The sequence below is a fragment of the Centroberyx affinis genome, unplaced genomic scaffold (genome assembly GCF_046629955.1).
Source record: "Centroberyx affinis isolate AG114_WGS23_722 - 3 ecotype Tasmania unplaced genomic scaffold, CSIRO-AGI_Caff_v1 ptg000950l_1, whole genome shotgun sequence".
In the NCBI taxonomy this organism is placed as follows: Eukaryota; Metazoa; Chordata; class Actinopteri; order Beryciformes; family Berycidae; genus Centroberyx; species Centroberyx affinis.
Genome location: NW_027279524.1, coordinates 28,871 through 48,175, shown reverse-complemented (window position 1 = coordinate 48,175; position 19,305 = coordinate 28,871). Strand labels below are relative to the sequence as shown.

General features: G+C 41.1%; 2 protein-coding genes across 4 annotated transcripts; both read right to left on the bottom strand.

Moving 5' to 3' along the window:
- Nucleotides 1-1,534: 1,534 nt before the first annotated feature.
- Nucleotides 1,535-4,971, bottom strand: zbtb26 (zinc finger and BTB domain containing 26). 2 transcript variants are annotated; one of them, XM_071522086.1, is made up of 2 exons: nt 4,908-4,971; nt 1,535-3,713 (listed from the first exon to the last, which is right to left on the bottom strand). In XM_071522086.1, exon 2 carries the CDS (start codon nt 3,681-3,683, stop codon nt 2,373-2,375), a length of 1,311 nt encoding a protein of 436 aa, XP_071378187.1. In that variant the 5' UTR covers nt 3,684-3,713; nt 4,908-4,971; the 3' UTR covers nt 1,535-2,372. The 2 variants fall into 2 exon arrangements, with proteins under 2 accessions (XP_071378187.1, XP_071378188.1); XM_071522087.1 differs by lacking the exon at nt 4,908-4,971 and adding an exon at nt 4,051-4,213.
- A 388-nt stretch (nt 4,972-5,359) lies between these two features.
- susd1 (sushi domain containing 1) lies at nt 5,360-18,851 on the bottom strand. Of its 2 annotated transcripts, XM_071522078.1 has the most exons (18): nt 18,571-18,851; nt 17,676-17,816; nt 17,207-17,362; nt 16,281-16,430; nt 15,895-16,074; nt 13,144-13,323; nt 12,293-12,469; nt 11,959-12,138; nt 11,423-11,602; nt 10,762-10,941; nt 10,068-10,232; nt 9,312-9,406; nt 8,670-8,856; nt 7,839-7,932; nt 7,218-7,473; nt 6,891-6,930; nt 6,345-6,438; nt 5,360-5,697 (listed from the first exon to the last, which is right to left on the bottom strand). In XM_071522078.1, exons 1-18 carry the CDS (start codon nt 18,623-18,625, stop codon nt 5,679-5,681), a joined length of 2,529 nt encoding a protein of 842 aa, XP_071378179.1. In that variant the 5' UTR covers nt 18,626-18,851; the 3' UTR covers nt 5,360-5,678. The 2 variants fall into 2 exon arrangements, with proteins under 2 accessions (XP_071378179.1, XP_071378180.1); XM_071522079.1 differs by lacking the exons at nt 10,762-10,941; nt 11,423-11,602; nt 11,959-12,138; nt 12,293-12,469; nt 13,144-13,323.
- Between the last annotated feature and the right edge of the window lie 454 nt (nt 18,852-19,305).

Below are 19,305 nucleotides of genomic sequence, written 5' to 3'. Positions count from 1 at the left end.
ATGTTACAAGTGGTGGACCTCTGTTGGAAATATAGCAGGTTTAAACATACTGCATACTGTATATTGGACAAATATATGCTGGAGAATAGCACCGAGTCAATTTCTTCATTTCTTAAAATATAGGGTGAATTTTAGAAAAACTTTTGATTCACAAGTTTAGAAAACCCAAAGTACATTAGTCACATTTAAGAACAGCATTTGGCCCAATGAAAGTCTTAGAACCTGAGACTTCAATAACATAATGTGATAATGTAAAGTAAATGTCTTCTGCACACATTTCTATTTTTTTTACAGCAATGAGGGAAATTAGTCCTTTAAGATTTGTTGATTGATGCAGCGTGGGGTATCTACTTAGCTTCATAATTTCCCACAGCACATCACAATTTAAATAAGACAGACTAAGGTTTATGGTGGCACTATGTGAAGTGTGCACAATAATTGAGTGAATTTGTCACTTTCAGAAAACAATTCCAACATGCTCACATTGCATGGCTGTGTCGACCCAGGCTTGATGTCTTCTTTCATGATCTATTCACCAGTCTAAAGATACAGAGAAAGTGTTCAGGAACAGAGAGTGAAGCCTTTGTTTAACAACTTACCACACATTTACATCCACTGTTCAGATATTCATGTGAGTGCAAATTCTTAACTGGTTATAGAGGTTGTAAAATTCTGTATAAGAGTATCTTTCCTTTAGTGCAGTATTTCTCTTTCACTACAGCATACCTGAGCAGTAATGTAGATAACAGGTCACGCTCCTCTAAAATAAACTTGATTATCTTTATTGCTACCTGCTGCTCATCTTGAGAGTGACTCCACCTTCTTTTGCCAGTATTTTCCCCTGGCCTTCATGAGTAGCAGTTGGCTCCAGTCAGCTGCTCCGTAAACACAGTAGCATGTGGAAAAGTTATATTTATCATTTTTCATTCTGCTACTAAATTCTGTGTAGTGCTGCTGCCAGCTTTAAAAAAACAGCCTTATTATTACACTGACAAACACACACTTTGGAAACTGTACAATGGGTCTTGAAGGGGTTTCATGATAGTGAAGATTAAGCCACTTACAACGAAGAAGTCCAGCAAACTTACACAATCTAAAAAAAATGGCACAACTTACTTCCAGGAAACCAGGGAAGTTGAAATGAATCTTCCACTAGCTAGCCAAACACTTTCACAAACAATTTGAATCGTAGAGAAATGTGAAATGGAAAAGACAATCTTCCATTTAAACTGCACTGAACTGCCACAGGCATCGCAGACATACGCAGTCCAGCAAGGACCTAATGAAAATCCTACCATTAAATCTATGCCAGTCATGAAGGGGAGATGCAGAGGAAGAGACAGGTTGGAATTTGTAAGCCTTGAGACATGGATTGTAAAAGAGGAGGTACAACTCAATATAAGAAAGGTGCTCTTAATATTTTTTACATACTGTATTTACAACATACTAAATTGTAAAGTGCATGAATGGTGAAGAGACGCGTGTAAAGATAAGAACACCATGAAACCAACATTAGTTTAGAGTCAACCTTTTATTCATAACACGCATTGACTGAACACAGGACAGACACAATGTCACTTTGGTCCAATAGTACCTCGGCCATATAGTATTGAGTCTATAAAAAAAAGATCTATTTCAGCTCATATAGATACTTTGGCATTCCATTTTCACTAAGGAGAACTTGGTGTAGCTTGCCTTCATTAAAATCTGAGTCCACGCACCCTCTTTCAAGTTTCTTTTCTTTGAAAAATCCACGTCATTCATATTCACAAAAGGTAATCCTAGAAAGGCCTACAGTAGACTGTATCCATAATATACAAATGGATGGTTTTTCATTTTTTCATTGGACAAAGTATACAAGAACAGATTATGTTAACTCATCAATAAAACTAAGAATATACAGTGATTATTCTTTTGTGTTTCAGTGCTGAACTTTCAAGTATGATATGAAGGCATCCAATATTGCAGCTAAAATTATTAGTCTATACAAAACGATTCAACCAAAAATGGTCCACGATAATGAAGCTACGGTGAAACCTCAACCGGGAAAACTCCCTTCTTTCACGTTCCCTTTTTGTCCTCCAGTTGAACCACTCAGGATAAGGCTGACATTCTTACACTTTTCTGGAAAACAGTCATGTTCACTACAGTCACCTGCTTGTCTCCTTTTCTGCCGCTCCAATTGTTGTCTTCTCCTCACATACAGATGTGCCATTGATATAAACCACCTCAATTTTTTGGAGAATGAATTCAATTAAGTTTACAACAATTCATTTGAACAATGTCTCCCCTGGTTGAAAAGTACGTCATAATATTTTGGCCTACTGCAGTGACTGATACATATAACCGATCTAAAAAAAGGTCCACAGGTCTCATATTCGTCCGAAGTCAAAGTCGAGCCCTCCGTCGTGCAGGCTGCGCTCGTTGGCGTTGTCGAAGCTGTTCTTCCCGTGGATCTGTTTGAGGTGCTTGCGGAGGACGGGCTTGTGAGCAAACACCATGTCACAGTAGTTACAGCGGTGCGGCTTGTCCCCGCTGTGTAGGTTTAGGTGGTCCAGCAACGAGCACTTCTGGGTGAAGGTCTTACCGCAGATTTTACACTGGAAGGGCTTGATGCCGGCGTGGACGCGCATGTGCCGGTGCAGGTTGCCCTTCTGTGTGAAGGTCTTGCCGCACAGTAGGCACATGAACAGCTTGTGCATTTTCAGGTGGTTGGCGTAGTTCTCCAGCTGGCGGAAGACCCGGGCGCACTTGGGACACTGGTGGTACCACTGCAAAGGCTTGTCGTAGTTCCTCTGGTGCCCGCTGCCCTGGGTGACGTGCTTCTCGGCCGGGGGGGACGGGGGCGGCGGGCTGAGAGGGTAACCCGGCAGAGCCGGCGCCGCCAGCTCCCCGCCACGGCTGTCCACGGTGGAATTGATGAGCGAGTGCTGGGGCTCAGGAGAGTGCAGCGCAGCGGGGGGGCTGGAGGGGAAGTGACCAGCGATGGAGTTTTCTGCTCCGTCAGACACGGACTCCACCTTCACTATGGTGATGTCACTCTCCACCGCACCCTGCCGAGCTCGTCTGCCCAGGGTCTGCAGAGGGCTCTTGGGCTGTATAATCACATCGTCATCATCATCGTCGTCGTCCTCCTCCTCTTCATCATCATCATTATCGTCCTCCACCTGCTCCACCAGCCCCTCCTCCTGATGGACAGAGCGCTCCTGCTCTCTCTGGGCCTGAGACGATAAGCCCTCCTCCCTCCTCTCCCTCCTCATGTCCGCCTCCACCTCCAGCGGGCGTGGAGGCTGAGGCTTGATGAACTTGCTGAGGGCCTGAGTGCACTGCTCCACGATGTGGCCCATCTGCAGGAAGCTGGCCACGGTCAGGTAGTGGACCAGCTCCAGCTCGGGGAACTCCAGCTGGCCCGTGTAGCAGGACAGCAGCAGCTGCCGGCCCACCTCTGCCTCCTGGATCATGGAGATCTGGACCTCCCCGGAGTCCTGCTGAAGGATAAACTGGTCCCTCAAGAAAGAGGATCCGGCAGCAAACACCACCTTGTGGCCGGGGACCTCCAGCTGGTTGATGCGCACAGTGACGTCGCAGAAGCGCCGCTGGTGACGCAGGAGGTTCATCTTCTGCAGCATGGAGTCCCCGAACGTGGCGAAGCGGAACTGCAGGATCACCTGGTTCTGGGCCATGGTGGACTAGGGCCAGTAGCAGCGGTGCACCTGTTCAGTACAAATACAGAGACTGTATCATCTCTCCTGAACTAACAAACATTGTAAGCTGTATGAATTGGATGCTTTTAAAAGTTACTATTTTTCAATAGTAGACTACAGCAGGCAAATTGATGCTGAGCTAACTCACTGCTTACCTGCTTATAAAGATTTTGCATATAAAACATGACTGTGGCTCATGAGAAGGCAATGTTTCAGTTTTTAAGTCTGATGTTAAGATCTGTCTCATAGACATGGAAACTAATGATCTCTTACAATATGAGATATACAGCTTCAGAAAGACTCAGTTCTGTCATTACCACCTCCCTCAAATCATAATCATCATCACCTCCGTCGCCACCATCATCATCGTTGTCATCATCATCATCAACCCCATGCGTCCTGTTCTCTTGCATGGAGAAGGCATTACGCCAAACTCCATTCAGAAACCTGTCAATTTAATGTGACGTTGCTTATCAGCAGTAGTACATAGGCCTACCTCATAAAATATAATTAAATACGTTTTCTGAGCCGCTTCTGAATTCATGCATACATTCAATAAAGCAAGCAGCAATTCTTTCATTACAGTATCAACTTTTATAACTGATTCGCCTGTCATTCGTAAATTCTTCCACCACCCATAATACACAGTAGTGGGTGGTAGCGAGCAGCGTTGCTATACCAATACTATAATACCAATACTATAATAAAAGTTGAAATTTTACTTGATAAATGCCGCTTGGTGGGTTACATGTATGCCGAATTAAATAGGTGCTCCTCATAAATCGCAAAACGTCTTAAATTATGTTCTTCGAGGTATGTACCGTTTGCAGATAAGCAAGGCAATATTACATTGCCAGATTTTTAAATGAAGATTGGCGTGTCGTTCTCTCCATTCAAGTGAACGGAACGTATAGGTACAACATCAACATTAGCACCACCAGCACAATTATATGAGCTACTTATTTTTGCATAAGCCAGATAGACCAGTTTCAACTTATTTGTTTACTACAAGATAAAAAAATATAGTGATTTTAGAAAAACGTGACTCTCCCAGGCTTTTTGTCAACAACCAGAACATAAACCGTCTCCGGTTTGGCCTAACGTCACTGCTCGACTGTTATGTTCACGACTCGGGCTAATTGATAACACCAACCTATAATGCAATATTTTCTATCGGTTTGGCAATTAAAAAAGTCGGTTTACCTGCTGTCCTCTTGTAAACGAACCTGTTTAGGCTGGTTTCTCTCGTCGAGATTTGCCTCCGTCTGTCTGGAGAAATGGACGGAGCTGCTCCGGAAGCGAAAGGCCATTTAAAGGCCCAGTGCAAACCGGTGCAAACGTATTGTTTTTAACACAATCCCCAAAGAATAAAGTATACTTTAATAATCAAAAACGTCAACGTAAATAATCCCAATTAGATAAACACAATCAATTTTTACTTTATTTGCTGGTCACGCTTGTCCCTTATGATCTGAGTATCTCAGTTTACCAAAAATAATCCAAAAATGATTATGAAATAAGTTAATTTGTTGGCGTTGATCATAATGAGAATGTACATATTTAATTTGACAAATTGTTTAAATTTCAAGAGCAGCAAATAATTTATTTTCACGGTGTTATTAGTAAATTATATTGCAACTTTACAACTTATAATAGTACAGCATAGGCACAATATGCACAGAACATTATAATAAAAAATAAAATATTACACACAGGTGATCATAAATGCCACAAATTGTATGTAGCCTATTTATTAAATTAATTATCTACAATTGTACAAAAACTAATAAGCATTCACATCCAATAAGCAGCCAATAAACAGTCAGTGATAATAGAAAAAAAGCAAAAACATAAAGGTTTTTTTTTTAGTTTTTTTTTTTACAAAATGTACAAAATGACATGTCGGACATTGAATTCAGACTCATACTGACAGATGAAATTACAGAGCATCAGTACAAAGCGATGGAAGGCGTGTCATGTCTTCTTGAAAAACCTGGAGGAAGAAGAAAAAAAGGTAATCAGGACATAACATTGCACATTGCATACTTGTGAAAAACATGTATGCATGCATGTATGTATCTGTGGTTAGGAAGAGAGGACTTATTGGTGACCTGCTAAAATTGTAATCAGTAACCTAATCCATTGGAATACTCAAGTTCAGTAATGAAATGTGATTAGTTTCGCTTTATGTTGGATTATTTTGTTGTAAAAATCCACAGAATATGCAATTAAATGAAAAATGTATATTCAGTTTGCAGACTGTTATTATATAAGTATTATCAATTATTTAAAGTTGTGCAAAAAATAGTCATTTATATTACACACTTCAAATCTATTTCAGAGAAATCCAATAAGCCATCAGGTGTAATAGATTACATTTTCCACTTTTGTAATGATGGAGGTGTTATAAATAAAAACTGTGTAAACAACTGTATGAATATTAGTCAGTGTTCACCACAAGGCAAACATCCTCCACTGTCAACAAAACCAAAGTTCTGTTTTATTTTGTGATCATAAAAATATTTAATTTTCTTCTAAATACTAAATCTTTTTACTATAACATAAACTATGCCTTTAGATCGTGAAGATATTAAAGTAGCATGAAAAGGAAGATAAACAGAGTGTGTATTTGCTCCTTACCAGGTGCAACAGTATCCGCCCAAAATGACCAAGGCAACCAGTCCTATTGAGGCACCAGCTGACAGCGATGACACCCTCATGACATAGGAGGTACCTGCAGCAGGGAGACCAGCATCAGCTTCCAAAAACTGCGTGTGTGTGTGTGTGTGTGACAAAACACTTGGTGTGTTTGTTACGCATTGAGATTTGTAACAAATTGAAATACTTTATGCCATTTTGTGTCACACTTTCATAAGGTTGTAACTGAATAAAAAAGGCATTTCCAAAACAAACAGCAACTGACCACACCATCACATTATTTTTAACATCTTAAAAATAATAGTTAATACTGGTTGTAGGTGATAACATTACTAAAATTCAGTCTGAACACAAACAACATAAATTGTTTAACTGCAGATTCTATAGATTTTAGGCAAAGCAACCTGAAGATTACATTACTACATTTGAGTATTATGGTGAGTTAAATTAGTGATTACAATTATAAACAGATAATCGGTCATTTGTATTGGATTATATTTTGAGAGTAACCATATCAACATTGTTTACCTCTTACGTTTGCCCACAGAACACAGGAACTTTTAAAAGCCTAGGAAAGAGTTAAGAGAAAACAGTCAGGTCATTTCACTAATCATGGTATAAGTAAAACAAGCTCTGTATCTGTCCTATTAATATAATTACATTAAAATGTTTTGTTTTGTTTTTGTTTTGGTTTTTTTAGATGTTTTTATAAACCATGCAGGTTTTTACTTTGTGCAAATCAATAAACTGTAAAGTCTTGAGTGATACAGTTTCTCTCAGATTTGATGACACAGTGACTGAATCTCTCAGAGTGAGACCTTTTTTCGTACTGCACTGTACAACAGCTGCACCCACCCCTCTCCACTGACTGACAGCTCGCAGGATGATGTAGTAGTTCCTGCCATTCTCCAGTGCTGCGTTCAAGAAGCCTCCATAGTAGAGTCCATCCCCGACAGTGAAGTTCATCTCTGTCCCCACATGTGTGACATGGATCTGGGCGGTGATGTACTCTCCTTGGGACGTCCTTCTGCTGGAGAAGTCTGCGCTCCCAGGAGAGGTACAGTCAAATATCATGATCCCCTCGACCGGCAGCACAAACACTTGGTACAAACTGCCAAAACAAGGAAAAAATGTTTCAGTATTTGAAGGCTTTTATTTTAAAGGTGTGATGTGTAGCATTTTAACATTATAAGCCTTGGGAACATTTGTAGTTCTGTTTGTAGTTGAATGTCTGTGACTATCCAGAGGCCATACGTTATCTCATGAATTGATTTTCTCTGTGTGCTCTATGCATGTTTATAATCGTCCTGTCTTGGTCTGAGTTGAACTGATCACAGCCCACATCAGCCTGTAGACCCGCCACCAATCAGGAATATTTAATATAATATCATGTAGACTGAGTACACCAGTTCATATCGCCTCCTAACGTTTTCCAGTCAAGTCAGAAGTCTTGCCCCTCTCCATCTTGGTTGTTACCTTATTGGGTCCAGAGTGTTGACTGATCTGCGTAGCCTCAGTGTAGGCAATGGAGTCTCAAATTCTCTGTAGTGGACAACTGGTGCTTCAGGTACTGTAAAAAAGAACAACATCAATATACAGTATGTTGGTTGTTGTTTGTTTTCACATGATACCGGTTTTAGACATTTAAAGGGTTTCATTCCACAATAGTAGACCTCTGTTTATATATATCAACTAAATATCTCAATGCTCAATGTCTCAAGTTACCCAATAACAGCGAGTTTTACATTCATGCAAGAAATTATTTTGTCAGAGCAGGTGTGTGGTTTTTTTTTAATAAAAAAAAAATGATACCTCAGATGATGCCTTAGATTGAAATCTATCAGTTTCTACTCATTATCACTCATATGGCAACATTACTTTCAAAATGTAATAACGTAATAATAATGTAATAACAAATTACCTACTGGCAATTGTAATTTGCACCATAATCCACTGTTATTACTAATTTTTGGATTACTTTACCAAGAAAATTCAATTCAAATTTCAATTTATTCCAGTTTACAGACTGTAACATGAATAGTACCAATACCATACCAATATCAACCATCATTTTGTTTCAAGTTGTTTACATTTTTTTTTTTTTTTTTTACAATCCCACATCTAAAAAGATGTAAAAAGTAATCACCTACTCCCTCTCTGTGAATATCTGATAATCCAATTACTATGGTTTTTGTTTGCAGTTACTGTCTTTTTGCAATCAGATTACTATAATCCTATTACATGTAATCCTGTTACTCTCCAACTTTGATCATCAGAGTGTAAGCGGGGCTGCCTGTGCAGTGATACCTTGTAAGCTGGTGTTGGTGGTGACTGTAGCTGTGAACCTGGCAGACACTGCAGTGATGGAGATGCTGTAGTTGGTGACAGGCAGCAGGTTGAGACAGAGCTGCAGGCGGTCGGCTCTGGAGCTGAGAAACCGCCTCCTTTTATCATGAAATGCCCTCTGGTACTCTCTGGATCCAATGTACATCACCTAGGGAGGTTCTGCACAATGAGGAATGAGGAACTCTTTTCCCTCCGCTTTAGTTAAGGAACTTAATTCCCCCCCAGTTGTGGCCTACAGTAGGGGACTGTGTTTATCCTGGGCAGCTCCCAGTGTGAATGTGTGTATCTGTATTAAGGTTAAGTGCGAGTGTTGAAAGAAATATGTTCAGCAAAACCTTCCGTGGTTATGTGATGGTTGAAAAAAAAAAACGGTATTCTGGTATCAGGAATCACTTAAATATTCACTTTCTCTTCATTGCTCTTGTTTTGTGGCTTAAGAATATCGAAATATAAGCTTAACAAAGTATTGAATATAAGCTTTAGAAAGTATATTGTGTGGTTGCTGTTAAACAAATAATACATAATGGATCGAGTAGATGAACACTGCACAAAGATGAGAAGTAACAACTACAGTGGGTTAAGCCAGATGAAGTTCTGTCTTACCTTGTAAACTTCTGTATCCTCTTCATACTTTTCTGCTTTCCATTGCAGACATTTTTCATTAAAAACAATCAAGTCATTAATAGCTGGCTTGATTTCTGTAAGAGATGTGGGAATAAAAAGAGAGTGATGTCAAACCTGATGCTATACCTTTCATTTGTCTTTACAAAATCTATTGTAAGCGGCTGATGGGCACTGAGATGGAGGGCTACCTGGGAGATACACAGGCAGGAGCACAAATTCAAGCAAATACAGTATGTCCACAATGCAAATCAATACAATACAGAGCTATCAACACAGTTACTACCAGCTGGACAATAGTTACATTTTCAAATACAGCTATCTCTGGTGGCGTCATCTCATTTCTGAAACTTGAAGAAGCAGGAGCTGGATGACTGAGGTGTGATGTATCACACAATATTACAATCTTTGTGATTAAATATAACAAAAGAAAAGCAACAAGGAACCCTGTTTATTTTACATCTGAGAAATGTTTGAGGAGGCACATGCAACAATTGAATGGGCGCGACGCTGCAAGTCCCTCATGTGTTTTGTTTCTGTTTTGATTTTTTTTTTTTTTAAATAGAAGCCACTGATTATTGATCAGCAGGAACTACTCTTGTTTTCACGTTTGATTATTGTGCAATATTCTGCTCCAACTACTTACCCATTCCCTTAACAATACCTAGACTACGTAGAAAAAAACACACTATGGTATTATTAATGTTTTTTTCTCCAACATGCCATGTTCTTACTCACCTATGCATGTCAGTGTGGCTCTGTGCCACATCCCAGTGTTGCCACACACAGAGGCGTTGCTCCCCCTCCAGCTGTGAAATCCGTCCACACAGCGATGGATCACAACACTTCTGTCATTCCACACCACCTCCGAGTTGGCCAGGAGTGGGACTGGGCCACATTTAGCTGGGAAAACAGTGGGACTGATTGATTGATTGATTGACTGAAATGAACATCCATCCCATGTGCTAAAATATTCAAGTGATGTCCTTTGTTTTTAACCCCAAATGGAACACCAAAAAAAAGAAAGAAATAACAACAAGCAAAAACGCTTCAGGGAATAATAAAACTCTATAAGCATTAAATTGTGAGGCTTTGTAAGGATGACTATATATATTATATACTCTACATATCCATGTCTATTATGGTTTGGTTCCCAATCCCCTCCAATGTAACAGTTGTTATGAAACTGTAAAAACCATTGCTGATTAAATTAAAATCACAACATGTCTATCAAAATAAACAGCAGCATTCAGTATTTCTTCAACATTCATTCAGTGCCACTGCAACAATACAGAGGCAATACTGAGCATCCATCAGTCACTTGGGAGATCAAAGTATCAACAAAAACACATTTTAATGTACATCAATAATCTCGTATGCGGGTCCCAAAGTTGAATAATTTCAGGTCCATGTATAGAGATTGTTACTCTACCTTTGCATTTTATAGATACTTTCCCCCACTCTCCTGATATTGAACATGTTGAGTTACCATTCCCTTTCTCCTGGTAAAATCCATCCATACACACATACAGCACCACACTGCCTGGTCTACTGGTGCGCCCCCACAGGAGGTTAGTATGGGGGAGGGTTTGTGGAGGGCCACAGCTTATTTCTGCACATAGAAATCAATTAGCTCAGGTTATGTATCATTGACAGACATGTGCACATCCCAGTCCTCAATGATAGGTGGTGAACAGGATCTATCACTATATGAAGAAATAGCTCTTGCTCACTATACTTTGCTCCCCAGGATGCCACTTCTAGCCACCTCTGACCCCTCTGGTGACATGTGTACATATATGTGTGTCGCAGAGGGATATGCAAAGAAAAAGATGTCATGATTACACCAGTGAAGAGCTCAAACTTGTATATACTTATTAATGTTTTATATGTTAATAAATGTATAGATGTTGGGAACAAAATATAGTGGGGGGCTCTACTGCTTCTTCATGCCACAACTGTGAGACATTTAGAAAGACTCAGTATCTGATATATACAGATATTTTGAATTCATTTGAGGAAATTGCTGAAAATGTACAAAAAAATAAAGTGTAACTACAGTTTGTCCATTTAGTGGTGATCAAAAGCTGCACCTTCACACCATAGGTCAATATCCTCCCACAGTCCGTTCTCTCCACACACTGAGTAGTTTCTCAGGCTCCGGGTGTGATGTCCTTCATCACACTGGTAAAACACCACACTACCGATGTGTGATGAGCCGTCCCATAGCACTTTAGTATGTGGTTTGAAAACAGGCTCCCCACATTTAATTTCTACAACAAAAACGGTGACAAGTCATTTTAGATCATTGGTAGTCAGATACTTTGGCTATAAAGGCTACAGTGCACTACGGTGTACACTACAGTGTACACTACATTCTGTTAGTTACTGACCAAAACACAGCAATCAGATTACAGACAATTTTAAAGAATTCAGTGATTATTTAATAGATTACTGTGACACCAATGTGAAGGGAAATTAGGCACTTAGATTGTAAGATTTCCCACTTTTTTAAACAATAATGGCTATGGAGGATGACAGTAACACCCCAGTAATCTGTGGTGGATTAGGTTTTGAAAGTGTCCTTCCTAACCCTATATTATGATGGCTGGATGAAGGTCATTATCACCTTGACAGAGGACAGAGGCCACATCCCACTCTCCACTGGCAGTACAAACTGACACATTTCCCTCTCCAACATTGTGATATCCAGATTTACACTGATAAACAACCTGAGAGCCCATGGTGGAGCTTTTCTCCCACAGCATGACTGAATGAGGGAAGGCCGGGGGAACGCCGCAGTCAACTTCTACAGGGAGATGGAAATTATATTGTCAAATTTAATGACAACATTTTATGAATATTTGGCTCTCCCAGCAGCAGCTATTCTTCCTGCAGTTCAAATAAACCAGAGACAAAAGTAGAAAACAGCACCATATCAACATATCAGAGTTAGTTGTTACCTTTGCATGAGATGTTTGGTTTCGTCCAGTAGCCATTAATTGTACACAACGAGATATTATTTGCTTCCTCATAAAATCCTATTTTACAGTAGTAGAACACTGTGGTTCCAGGGGTGGAGCTGCCGTTCCACACTTGCCCAGTGTGGGGCAGTACAGGGGGATCCCCGCATAATATCTCTGGGGTAGGAAATGACATACAAGTGGAATTATATAGGATTTCAATTAATATCAAAATGTTCTAATGCATTTCAGATACATAAATTAAAAGCATGGTTTAAAAATGAGATAAGGATATAAGGGTTTCTGACATCAAATTACAACATTGAATTGTTGGTTATTTCAAGACTGTTTCCTACATCATCTATGTTTTTCAAATACTGAGAATACTGGGAAAATCAGCTTCAAACCAGCTACAGAATTTAACATGTTAAAATGACACACTATACCCTTTCAGTATTTAGAGACAAAACCATTTCAAGGGTTTCACTCATTGTTGGAATTACCTTGGCATGAGAGGGTTGGGTGTGTCCAATGACCGTTTTCATTACAGAGCGCTAAATTATTTCCTCCTTTGTTATAAAACCCCTCTTTACAGGAATAGACCGCAGTACTGCCAGGGGTGGAGCTACCGTTCCACACCTGCTCAGTGGATCTGATTAGAGGAGGACTCCCACACAAGATCTCTACAAGGAATAACATGCACCACAACAATGTAATCACATATAATCACAGATCTATTCATTGCCATCTTATTCAAATTGAACAAACTTTTAAAACCAAACAGGTCAGTTGCATTTTCAGGTGACATTTTGAGGTGAGATACAGATAGTTTGATGAAACCATGACTGTACCTTGGCAGAGCACAGCCGCCTCCTCCCACTGTCCACTGGGAGCACAGATGGAGACGTTGCCCTGGCCAACATTGTGATATCCAGAGTTACACTGATAAAGCACCTCAGAGCCCATCCTTGAGGTCTTACTCCACAGCATATGTGAGTGAGGGAGGGCAGTGGGGGAGCCACAGTCAACCTCTACGGGCCAAAGCAGGGACAGACAGCATGAAACTGTATTCATGCAGCTCCAAGTGTGGTGTTTTGGTTTTTTACTGGAACTGGAAGTTTTCATGGTTATTTAGTCAAGACCTGTCTCCCCTCACTCTCTCCTTTGATCACTAAAGTTATAAACTCCTCTTTGTCCACTGGTCTCGTCCCCCCCGTCCTCAAACTCGCTGCTGTCACCCCCTTATTAAAAAAAACAGGACTCAACCCTGACAGCTTCGACAACTACCGGCCCATCTCCAACCTCCCCTTCCTCTCAAAAATCTTAGAGCGAGCTGTTGCCTCCCAATTAAAATCTCACCTGGACTCCAATAACCTCTATGAACCATTTCAATCCGGTTTCCGCTCAAGACACAGCACCGAAACTGCTCTATTAAAGGTCACCAACGACATTCTCCTCTCTGCCGACTCTGGTTCCCTCTCCATCCTCATCCTCCTTGACCTCAGCGCTGCCTTCGACACCATCAACCACTCCATCCTCATCACTCGCCTCCAGTTCTCCCTTGGCATAACCGGCACTGCCCTCTCCTGGCTTAAATCTTATCTCTCCGACAGACATCAATTCATCTCCATCAACAATTGTAAATCCACCACTGCCCCAGTCACTCATGGTGTCCCCCAGGGCTCAGTACTTGGTCCCCTGCTCTTCATCCTCTACATCCTACCACTTGGACAGATCCTCCGCCATCATGGCCTCCAGTTTCATTGCTATGCAGACGACACCCAGCTCTACCTCTCCACCAAGACCATTTCCGTAGCCACCCATTCCACCCTCACCACCTGCCTCACTGACATCAAAACATGAATGCAAAAGAACTTCCTGAAACTCAACTGCAACAAGTCTGAAGTCCTCATCATCGGCCCAAACTCCCTCACCCGCTCCACCCAGGATTTCTCACTCAACATCGATGGCTCCATTGTCACCCCCTCCACTCACGTCCGCAACCTTGGAATCATCCTTGACCCCACCCTCTCATTCCTCCCTCATGTAAACCAAATCACAAAAACAGCTTTTTTCCACCTTAGGAACATTGCCCGTCTCCGACCCTCTCTATCCTTCTCCGCCGCTGAAACACTCATACATGCATTCATAACATCCAGGCTCGACTACTGCAACAGCATCCTATATGGCTCATCAAACAATGTCCTCAATAAACTCCAATATGTCCAAAACTCTGCTGCCTGCTTGCTCACCTCCACCCGCCGCATGGATCACATCACCCCTGTCCTCCATGACCTTCACTGGCTCCCGATCAAATACAGGATTCACTTCAAAATATTACTCACCACCTTCAAAGCCATCAACAACCTGGCCCCCCCCTACCTCTCTGACCTCCTCCACCACCACACCCCTACCCGTCACCTCAGGTCCGCAGACGCTAACCTACTCCAAACCATCAGGACAAAGCACCGGACCTGGGGCGACAGGGCCTTCGCTGCAGCCGCCCCCTCCCTCTGGAACGCCCTCCCCAGCCACATCCGAAAGGCCAACACTCTGTCATCTTTCAAAAAAGCCCTCAAAACCCACCTATTCACTCTTGCTTTTGACCCCTAATCTTCTTCCCCTCCCCCCTCCCCCGTTCCTCCCTATGTATACGTCCTTTTCTCATCTATTTCTATCTTTTATATATATCTCTATTAAATTTGTTTTATCCTGTGTTTGTAAAGCGTCTTTGAGCACCGAGAAAAGCGCTATATAAATGTCATGTATTATTATTATTATTTATGTGAGTGGGTTTCATGACCCCCAGGCCCCTGAAACTGGTTGAAAGCTCATTGTATAATTTCAAAAAATGAGTTGTCAAAGATACTAGTATTATTCGTACTACTATTACTAGAACTACTACTATTACTGATACTACTACTAGTTTCAGTTTTTATTTTTATTGGTTGTGACGCACTTTGTAAATATAGTGCTTCAAGTGCTTCATACGTTTATTATTATATTATTATATTACCAATGCTACTACTACTATTACACTACTAATAATAACATCAACACTAACACTACTACTAGTAACACTACTACTACTACTACTACTACTAATACTACTAATACTAATACCAATACTAATACTAATTCTAATACTAATACTATTCTTCACAATAGAAAAGGTTAAATCACACATAAGAGATGAGAGAACGACGAAGGGAGAACCTTTACCTCTCCTGGTTCTCCTGTGGCACACGCGTGGCACTAATAATGCCAGGGTGAGAAGTTTTTATTCCCCCTGGGACCATATATACTAAAAGTGTAAGCACTCGTGCTGTAAAGCGCTTTGAAAGAAAGCAAAAAAGATTTGGACACTTTTAGACATTTAGCTGACACTCATATTCAAAGTGACTTGTAATCAAACAATAGAATGAGCTTAAATTCCTAAATCACCAATGTTACAAGCAGTCAATAGTAAGGAATAAAAAGGTTAAAGCCACATTAAAGCAACGTTCCTGTGACCCTGGCAAGATAATGTATGACAGATTGTAGGAAAGGGAATACAAGCTGAGGAGAGAGGTAGAAAGGATTTTTTGGTTACGTTACGTTACCTTCACAGACCATGTTTGGCCCTTCCCATGCTCCATCAGCTCCACACACAGAGGCGTTGTCTCCTCTCCTCCACAGGAAGCCTTCATCACAGTCAAACATGGCCACACTGCCGTACCTGGTCCCTGTGGCCGACAGCAGCACCGCGTCCCGCACTGAGGGAGGCTGGCCGCACTCAACGACTGACAGGGAGAGGGAGGAGGAAAACACAACGCTCTAATCTTTTCCTACTGGCCACATAACAAAATTCATAAGACGCTTTCACTAGTTTACCAGCCAAATATGATTGTAGCAATATAGAGCAGGACTTCTGAATGATTTTTCATTTCAATGGGACTACCTGATTATATAAAGTTTATACAGAAGTAAAATCAAAAGGTTGTTTTACCTTCGCAGGAGGCCTTGTCTCTCTGAGGGTGAAAGGGCTCGACTCCCTGAACCCGGTATCCCATCGTGCAACTGCATTCGAAACTCCCCTCCAGGTTCCTACAGTGACCTCCCACTCCACAGAGCCCTGGGACCCTGCACTCATCAATGTCTACACAACCAACATGAGAGCAGGGCGGGCGTGTGAAATAAGGATAAAATCAGGTGAAATAAGGATAACGCTTTGTAACACTTATTTCACATAAAGCCCAAAGATGTAATGTCAGTATGGTGTCTCCTGTTGAAACAACATCTCCACTCTACATTACTTTAACATACTGTATAGTTTGAGGCTGTAAAAGGTAACTGCTTGAAAAGACTGTAGTAAAGCAGTCCTGTATTTTGAATTGTGATGAGCCAAAAAAAGTTTAAAAATTTCTTTTTTCCATCTACATGGTCAAACAATTTCCAGATTATGTTTTTTAAAATGTAGTATTATGGATGATTATTTAGCAGGATGTTAGTCTTTAGTCTTGTTAGATGATCAGCAGTCCAAGACTCATTCACAACTCTTATTCATTCAAGATACTGACGCTGGGTCAGTTTCTTGAGTCGTGCAATGCTTTCCTTGCATCCCTTGTAGTAATGTCTTTTGTATTATTTTGTTAATAATTTATTCATTTATGTTTTCATTTTATATTTTCATCCTTTGTATCTCTTTCAGTGTATTCTTTTTATCTCAACCCACACTTTTTGTATCTTATGTGTTACTTTCTGAACTCATTTATGCAACTTTTTACATACCAATCTTTTGTATATTTCATTTTTATAGCCTTTATATGCCACTTTTTAGCTGACCATTTGTTCTGCCCTCAGCCTTTGTACAGGACCCAGGTTTCTGCTGTTGTGTCTCCAGTGAAGGTTTCAGAGTCCGCAGACTAAACTTACCCTGGCAGTGGGTTCCATCGTTTGGGATGAAGGTGGCCATGTTGTTGGAGGGGCTGTAGCCAGACAGGCAGGTGCAGTAGTAGCTGCCATAGGTGTTGTGGCAGGAGGTGTGCTGCCCACAGATCCTTTTGGCTCCTATCTGACACTCATCTTTGTCTGGAAGAAGGAATTAGCACTTATGTTTACACTTTGACATAGAAGAGAATGCGTTGAAATGTAGGATGTCTAGAGTAGTACTGGAGTAATTCCCTTTTAATACATTCAATTCAACATGTTAATTGAAACTGCTATTCACATAATGACACAGCCTCCATTCTTAATAGTTTATCAGAATCAGAATCACTTCAATCACCAATTAGTGTCTCGGTGCAGAGACATATTTGACATTATTTGAGTTTATATGACAAAAATCCCACTGTTTTCTAATTTGAAAAACAGTCCAACATCAGTCCAGGAAACAAACCCTGACCTTGGCAGAAGGTTCTTCCATTTCCAACGAAGCCGTACATGCAGTTACACACTTTCCCAGAGCCGTCAGTCTTGTCGTCACATATGGCGTTAGTGTGGCAGGTGGCACACACATCCAGAGTCTGGCCCGCTGCCTGCATGTCTGAGAGGACAGACAGAGCATCCATCAGTCAGTATCTTCAAGGGTTTTTCCATTGCAGCAGTACCGTTCTGTACTTGTGCTTGAACCTACTGTAGTTTTGGTACAGTATCAGTACCCATACTGGCTGTACTTTGGGTATGGTTCAGTATCAGCAACCTTTGGTTTTCCATTGGAATACAAAGCAGATGTGATGCTGTTTTATATAGGAGAGCAGCATGCAGAAAGCAGCATGTAAACCTGCCAGAACCCTTAGAAAGTCGCAGTTTGGTGTCTATTGTAGTCAAAATAAACTGTGAACATAACATAATTGAAAGACATACCATATTGTGCCAGTATGGGTACAGCTTGATACATGTATGTGGTGGAATTTTATTTTTTTTAATGTTTTTGTTGAGTGAAATGCCTAATGTAACTACTGTAAGACATCACCTATGAAACACTGTCACTCAAACAAAGTAGTGATTTGTGAACTTGATATTGGTACCAAAAGTATGAGGTTACATTGATTTTCTCCAATTATGTGTGATGTATCAAATAATTTCCATAATCACCCAAAGGATGAAAACTCAATTATATATTCAATTTTAATTTTTCCAAAATATGTTTTTGAAATATTTTTAAAATATACTTTGAAATGATTTTTTAAGTCTAGTGTTCAAGTCAGAGAACATTTTTATAGATGAAACTGCTAATCTTAATCAAACCAAGCTCATCAAAAATTGTCATTTGACAAAGAATTATGTGATAGTCTCACCTGCAATGGCACAGAGCAGAAACAACACGATCATGGTTACTTTTCTCCTGTCCATCCTCTCCGAGTGTCTCCCTCTCCCTCTCTTCACTTCATCAGACGCACCACCTCCTCATCCCCATCGTTTTCTCAAGTTTCCGTCTTGTGGGCCGTGATGCTGCTGAGCCGGTTTGATAACCAGGACGGAGAGGAGGCTGTGCGTGGGTGAGCTGAGGTCACCCAGAAAAACTCTCCCTTTTCTCAATGGTCTCCTTGGAGCTGGTGGTTTTGTGGCTTCATCAGTCATTCTCTGACACATTCAGTTATACTTCACATGTGCTGATGATACGCTCCGTACTCACGCTGGTGAACTGCACACTCATGCTGCGCTGGCTGATAAGGACTATATTTGGCCCCACGAACCTGCCTGGGTGCCCTCTTAGAAAACGATGTGACATTTTCAACACGTCTTGTCATGTTCCATAAAACTGACACAAGCCAGTCAAATTGGCTCAGAGCCACAGCACTGAACTACTCGCTTAAGAGGACCAGCACCCCTCCACATCCTACCATGGAGTTTCTAGTTGGTCCTGGAGGGGGGTGGGAGGGGGATGGTGGTGATACGTTGGGGTGGTGTGGGAGGGGGAGATAAGTCTGGTGGGCTGCTATCTCTCTGGCCACCAGCACCCTGACTGGGGTCTCTCTGTCAGTCAAAGCAGTGAGCCCCCACCTCAGCCCCGCGGCCTGCTGGACTCGACT